Genomic DNA, 7347 nt, shown 5'->3' with positions numbered 1-7347 from the left:
CCGACACTGCAAAGTTTTAATTACTTTACCTCCGATTTATCTTCCCCATCTACTGACATGTACGTATGTACAATCAACAACATTTTGGCTAGATATAAGAAATTTGGCAAACTTAGATTGGGAAAAACGCATGGAATAGTCACTGGCCAAACAGTTTACAGTCTGTCAACAGCGAAAAAAAATTAATTTACCGATTCAATGTGTTCCTTTGACTGATTTGTGAAAAAAGGGAAACATTTTTGGCCACAATTAGCCTCGATGACGGCATCTTCCAGGGTGAGAATCCTAATAGTTTCTTCCTTTCAGCTAAATCCCGGCTTTAGAAGCCTAAGCTACTTATTTTAAATGCAATTCAGTTTGCATCGCATTTTGAGCCATTTTATGAGTTTCACACGCGGTACATGTAACGTCTAACTGTAGTGAAACATTTTTCCTAGCTAACCAATATAATTTTGTTCCCTAAGCTTAGAATCTCGCCCCGTTGTTACTTTTGCGGTGCCTGTCATTCAACTAAATTGTGGCATTAAAGTTCGGTAAAATTCAATTCTATTTACATAACTGTGGTACTCTGCCGCACCATTTTCCTGTGAGAGCCGGTTTGAATCAATGTTGTTCTGTAATACTTTGCGCATTACATAATGGCTTTTTTCCATAGTTTTTGTGAATCCACAAAACTTTCAATTTCTCACGCTCATAACATCGAAAGAATTTTTTTTTTCTTATTTGCCAGCCCATGAAAAGGCCTAAAAGAAGTGGCTCGAAATAAAAGTTGTTGCGATCCACTTTTGTCACATAATGTTATATATATATACACAGTCATCGTGCTCATTTACAAGAAGAAGCGAAAATTTTGGCATTAGAGTTGAACAGCTGTTGAGATTTCCTTTGTCGTCAAGGAATTCTTTCGTCTACAATTTTGATTTATGAATAATTTTTGAAAGTGCAAACCTCTTGTAGATTTATTGAGCATATGCCTCTACGTCAGTGTGTTTACAAAACAGAGTAAATCGCATCGCATTATTTGATTCATTTACTTTTATCCTTGGAGTTTTTGTCCAAACACTGACGCGCACTGAAATAAATTAACTAAATTGTGGCATTAAAGTTCGGTTAAATTCAATTCTACTCACATTACTGTGGTACTTTGCCGCATCATATTCCTGTGAGAGCCGGCTTGAATCAATGTTGTTATGTAATACTTTGCGCATTACATAATGACATTTGTCTATAGTTGTTGTGAATCCACAAAACTTTGAATTTCTCACGCTCATAACACTGAAAGAATTTTTTTTCTTATTTGCCAGCTCATGAAAAGACCTTTAAAAATTGGCTCGAAGTAAGAGTTGTTTCGAGCCAGTTTTGTTACATAAAGTTAGATATAAATGTCGTTTATTGCGCTCATTTTCAAGGAGAAGCGAAAATTTTGGCACTAGAGTTGAATAACTGTTGAGATTTCATTTGTCGTTAAGGAATTCTTTCGGCTACAATTTTGAATAATGCGAAGTTTTTGAAAGTGCAAACCTCTTGTAGATATGTTTAGCATGTGCCTCCAAGTCAGCGTGTTTACAAAACAGAGTAAATCGCATCGCATCATTTGACCTTGGAGTTTTTGTTCAACATGGAAGTGCACTGAAATAAATTAGTCCTTTTGAACTACGTTGAAGTATGATTACTGACTAAAGCAGTCAACACGTAATACGCAGAGAAAGAAATGCGACAAAAACAATAGAGTCGCGCTAATTGTAACTTTGTAACAAAATACAAATAAATAACGAATGATCCTGACAGATGAACTGAAACGGAGAAAGTTGTAGGTATTGAGGCTTGAAGAGAATTGTGATTCGATAGAGTTCGAGCCCATGCCTCTCAGGTCTAGTACAGATTTTGTTCTGCGTAATTTCAGGTTGACCGGACGATAATTCTTTATGGGTCACAGCCGTTTTGCTTTTTTACGTTCTTACAGGGTGGACGACTACAATTTTTTTCAGAGTTCCAGATCGATACCGACGGTCATAAGACTGAGAAGCCTTTGGAATCAACGATAAAGAGATGACCACTGTCTAATCCAAGTGAGGAGAAGGTTCTTCAATTATGTCATGCTAGCTGCTCAGTTAACGTTCCAACTTGATTACTTCGACAAGCAATTCTCGCAGCAACCGGCAGATGGATGGGTTGAGGTTCCCTAAGTCGTAATATCTCTAGAACAGCATTCCTAAAACGGCGGTCTCGATACCAGTAAATTAAGGGAGTCAGCAAGGAATTCAATTGCACTAGCGTCTCTGTCAGACGGAAAGCTGAGTTCGACTGTAGTGGGGCCGGTAGTGTTTCTGAAAAAATGGAGATCAACAGTCTTGGAAGGAAGGATGAAAAGATAACAAGCGTGAGCAGTCCACATATCTTGGCCGTCTTCGATTCCATTTTCTGGTTTGCGGTGAGCGGCACAATCAGGTTTTTCTTACGTTTTCGTACTACATGACACACCAAGATGTTATAACAGGCAATGATTATCACACAAATTACCATCAAAGTACTTTCAATGGTAATCCATATTTCGACGATCTCCATATCTACCTTCGTTTCCATCAGAATAGTAGCGGGAAGGTCTGTAAACACGGTTAGCAGCCAAACAAATATGGAGAGTTTTACGAGAAGGCTCTTTGAAACGAATACCTGATATTGAAGGCCTTTCCGTATCGCTACGTTTCTCTCCCATGCAATGACAGTCAAATGATACAGAGACAATACGGAAAGGAAATAAATAACGGAGATATTAGCCAAGTCTAAATCACAAATATGTTCAACGGGCATCTGGCGGAGAATTAGCACGTCCACCGTCGCAGATAACGGCATCGATACAGCGCCAACGAGAAGATCTACAAGGGCGAGGCTCCTGAGCAGAATATTGGACAATTTTTGCAGGTCTCTCCGTTTTACAACCGTCACGATTACTAACAGATTCATAAGAATTGTAATGGGAGAGAGAAGTATTATGCTTCCTACTATAATCCAAGGGAAGGTAGTATTTTCTAAGTCCCAAGTGAAAACTTCATATTGCGAGCAAAAGAACACTGACCTATTGGTGGGGAAATGGTTGTTTGCTGTTTCTCCATGGTTTGGTTCCATCCTAAGGCCTGTTTGGTGACTTTAACGCTTATCGGGTCTTTGATGGTCGCTCAGTGAGAAGCTCCCGAGAAATGACAGCAAGCGTAGTGAAGATTGTCATAAATACGGCAATCTTTTGATCACCATTACATTTTTCTTAAGCCGCTTGTTGTCACCCCATCTGTGCAGAAGGATTTTTCTCACACGGAAGATAGATATGTGAAGTGCAGAGATTACTGGTCATAAACACCGTCGTTCTTGGGTTGGGCGCTTTCAGTTAATAGAAACAGCCAGATAGTGGACTAATAAAAAAACTTCTGTGAATTGTTAACAACTCTTCACCGTAGTGAAAGTGGCTAGTGGTGGATATTTACCGAGCTGCAAAATGGTGAGGTGAATATCTACCGCCACCGATACTGAAGTACATAGTTGTTTTAGATATAATAAAACGATGAAATAACATAGCTCGAAAAGATAATTTTATATCATATATTGCTACAACGATTACAATGTAATTCGTATGTATATACGAATTGTTATTTTTTTAAATTATTTTTTTTAATCTTTTGGCTTCTCTTCTCCGCCCTAATAATTCTTTTTGCAGGTTTTCACATTTTCGAATATCTGGCTTGATAAAAACTGCAAAACGCGCATAAGGCATTTTGGTAACATACTGCTCTAGATGCTGTCAAAAAACACAAAATGAGAAACGTATTTGAAAGCTTCACCCATTTCTCGCTGTTTGAATTTCAAATATAAAATGAAAGTGATGAACTTATTGCATTATACAGAAAACACTATAGATACCAGACAGATAAAATTTAATTTTGTGAACTATCAAGGAACAATACATGCATTGTTTTACGTCTGCGAGGTTTTGCAGGGAATTCAACGGAAATCAGAGTTTGGCCATGGGTTCTCTGTCGTTTTCACCAATTTAGGCGCGTGCTTGTTTACTTTTACGCTTGCAGTGTCTTTACGTGATGTTCGATTAGTTTTAAACTCCTGAAGATATAGGGGCAAGATTCGTGAAGATTCTCTTAATACCGCAATCTTGGATCACCTGTGCAGGTTTCTAAACCGCCTGTATTGGCCCATTTGTGGGAAAGGCTTTTTTCACACGAAAGATACGTTTGTGCAATGCAAAGATTACCAAACCGTTAATGATCCCGTTAAACTTAACTTTCATTAAAGGTATCAACTGACAGACTTTAAGAAAGGACAATACATGCATTATTTTTTGTCGCAAAGTTTTGCTCGGAATTAAACGGAAATAAGATTTTGGCGATGGGTTCTCTGTCGTTTTCACCAACTAAGGCTCGTGCTAGTTTAATTTCACGCTTTCAGTGTCTTTGCGTGATGATAGATTAGAGACAAACCCCAAAAGATATCAGAGCAAGCCTCGTAAAAAGATTCTCTCAAATGCAGCAAGCTGAGGCCACCTTTAGAGGTAATTTTTGGTTATATTCTCATCAACGCAACAATCTTTATTACTTAAACCGCCTGTTGTTGAGACATCTGTTGAGATGACTTTTTCTCTCACTGGTGAAGAAACATACGCGTGTGATCTATTTCAGTTTGGTAGATAATTATTTACCGGAACAAACGAAAGAACACTAGGCTAAAAACACAGAATTGACTACTTCGACCAAACACCAGTGAAGTAATTAAAGAGGTATTAGTAAAGTAATCAATTTTGGAGCCAAGAAGTAAGTTGGGAGTGTAAATGTGGAACACATCTTTGTACACGAGTACACTGCTGCTAAATTATTCTCCTCATTAGATAATAATATATCTGTGACTATATAACTAAATACCTGGGGAAACCTACCGAAATGCTGAAGCGAGTGTGGCACGGGGAAGGGAGGGGGGGGGAGGCTGCTAAACTATTCTCTTCTTTAGATTATTACTTATCTGTAGCATTGTGTAATAAATAACTTATATTACTAGATACCCGGGGAAACCTACCGAAATGCAGGAGTGAGTATGGGGGGGGGGGCGGTGGGAGCTGTGGCCTGTTCGTTAAATCTTTTGTGAGTTCGCTTCATTGAAAAGAAACTAAAGTTCAAAATGTTAAAACAGCTTGGCTTATTGGACTTTGCAAAAATAGAATTCAAGACACCAGATCATGTTTAAATATATTTTATTTAAAACATTCAATTCACGACATCATAACCGATCAGTGCCCAACATTATCCAGAATGCGTCTTCCAGAGCCTTTGGTCAACTTCGTGGCCGAGTAATCGTTGACTACCGTAAGATATCTGTTGACACGTTAAAGACAAAGGAAGAAAAAAACAGCAATACAGAGGCAGTCGCATTTCTTTCGCTTTTAGTGCTGTAACATTTTAAATGTTATTACACTTCATTTTCCAAATCAAAAAACGACAACAGATACCTTGCTCTAAATCTTGTTCAACCAAGAAATAAATTCGAATTTAAAACATCTACAACATAAGCTAACATGATGCAAGTGGTTGCTTCTCGTCATGAGAAAAAGTTACATGATTCAACTCCCATTACAAAGCAGAGACGCTCTCGAGACGCAAGCAGCAATAGGAAATAGAATGCAATTACTTTTGGCGCCCTTCGATATCTTCTGAAAAATTGGTAAATAGTCGTGTTTTTTTTATCTTTTGGCTTCTCTCCTCCGCCCTTATAATTCTTTCTGCAGGTTTTCGCATTTTCGAATATCTGGCTTGATAGAGACTAAAAGCACGCAGAAGGCATTTGGTAACATGCTGCTCTAAATGCTGTCAAAAAACACAAAATGAGAAACGTTGTATTTGAAAGCTTCACTCAATTCTAACCATTTGAATTTCAAATATAAGATGAAAGTGATGAACTTATTGCATTACACAGAAAACACTATAGATACCAGACAGAAAGAATTTACTTTTGTGAACTACCCAGGAACAATACATGCATTGTTTTATGTTGGCGTGGTTTTGCAGGGAATTCAACGGAAATCAGGTTTTGACCATGGGTTCTCTGTCGTTTTCACCAATTAAGGCTCGTGCTTGTTTACTTTTACGCTTGCAGTGCCTTTACGTGATGATCGATTAGTTACAAACTCCCGAAGAAGAGCAAGACCCATAAAGAAACTTTTAATGCGGCAATCTTGGATCGCCTGTGCAGGTTTCTAAACCGCCTGTATTGGCCCATTTGTGGGAACGGCTTTTTTCACACGAAAGATACGTATGTGCAATGCAAAGATTACCAAACCGTTAATGATCCCGTTAAACTTAACTTTCATCAAAGGTATCAACTGACAAACTTTACGAAAGAACAATACATGCATTATTTTTTGTCGTGAAGTTTTGCTCGGAATTAAACGGAAATAAGATTTTGGCGATGGGTTCTCTGTCGTTTTCACTCGTGCTAGTTTAATTTTACGCTTTCAGTGTCTTTGCATGATCATAGATTAGAGACAAACCCCCAAAAGATATCAGAGCAAGCCTCATAAAAAGATTCTCTCAAATGCGGCAAGCTGAGGCCACCTTCAGAGGTAATTTTTGGTTATATTCTCATCAACGCAACAATCTTTAGTACTTAAACCGCCTGTTGTTGAGACATCTGTTGAGATGACTTTTTCTCTCACTGGTGAAGAAACATACGCGTGTGATCTATTTCAGTTTGGTAGATAATTATTTACCGGCACAAACGAAAGAACACTAGGCTAAAAACACAGAATTGACTACTTCGACCAAACACCAGTGAAGTAATTAAAGAGGTATTAGTAAAATAATCAATTTTGGAATATCGAGGAGCCAAGAAGTAAGTTGGGAGTGTAAATGTGGAACACATCTTTGTACACGAGTACACTGTTGCTAAATTATTCTCCTCATTAGATTATAATATATCTGTGACTATATAACTAAATACCTGGGGAAACCTACCGAAATGCTGAAGCGAGTGTGGCACGGGGAAGGGAGGGGGGGGGGGGAGGCTGCTAAATTGTTCTCTTCTTTAGATTATTATTTATCTGTGGCAATTTGTATTAAACAACTTATATAACTAGATACCCGGGGAAACCTACCGAAATACTGGAGCGAGTATGGTAGTGGGGGGGGAGAATATACTTATGATGTACTTTACGGAGCTGTGGCCTGTTCGTTAAATCTTTTGTGAGTTCGCTTCATTGAAAAGAAACTAAAGTTCAAAATGCTTATACAGCCAGTCTTATTGAACTTTGCAGTGTTACGTTTAAATATATTTTATTAAAAAAAATATTCAATTCACAAC

At 38.1% G+C, this 7347-nt stretch overlaps 1 protein-coding gene across 1 annotated transcript; it reads right to left on the bottom strand.

Moving 5' to 3' along the window:
- Positions 1-2094: 2094 nt before the first annotated feature.
- Positions 2095-3123, bottom strand: LOC131793311 (melanocyte-stimulating hormone receptor-like). The gene has a single exon (XM_059110712.2). The coding sequence runs from the start codon at positions 3121-3123 to the stop codon at positions 2095-2097; it is 1029 nt and encodes a 342-aa protein (XP_058966695.2).
- Between the last annotated feature and the right edge of the window lie 4224 nt (positions 3124-7347).

Source organism: Pocillopora verrucosa, chromosome 6 (genome assembly GCF_036669915.1).
Source record: "Pocillopora verrucosa isolate sample1 chromosome 6, ASM3666991v2, whole genome shotgun sequence".
NCBI lineage: Eukaryota > Metazoa > Cnidaria > Anthozoa > Scleractinia > Pocilloporidae > Pocillopora > Pocillopora verrucosa.
Note: the sequence above shows the minus strand (reverse complement) of the source record. Positions and strands in the feature narration are given on the sequence as shown.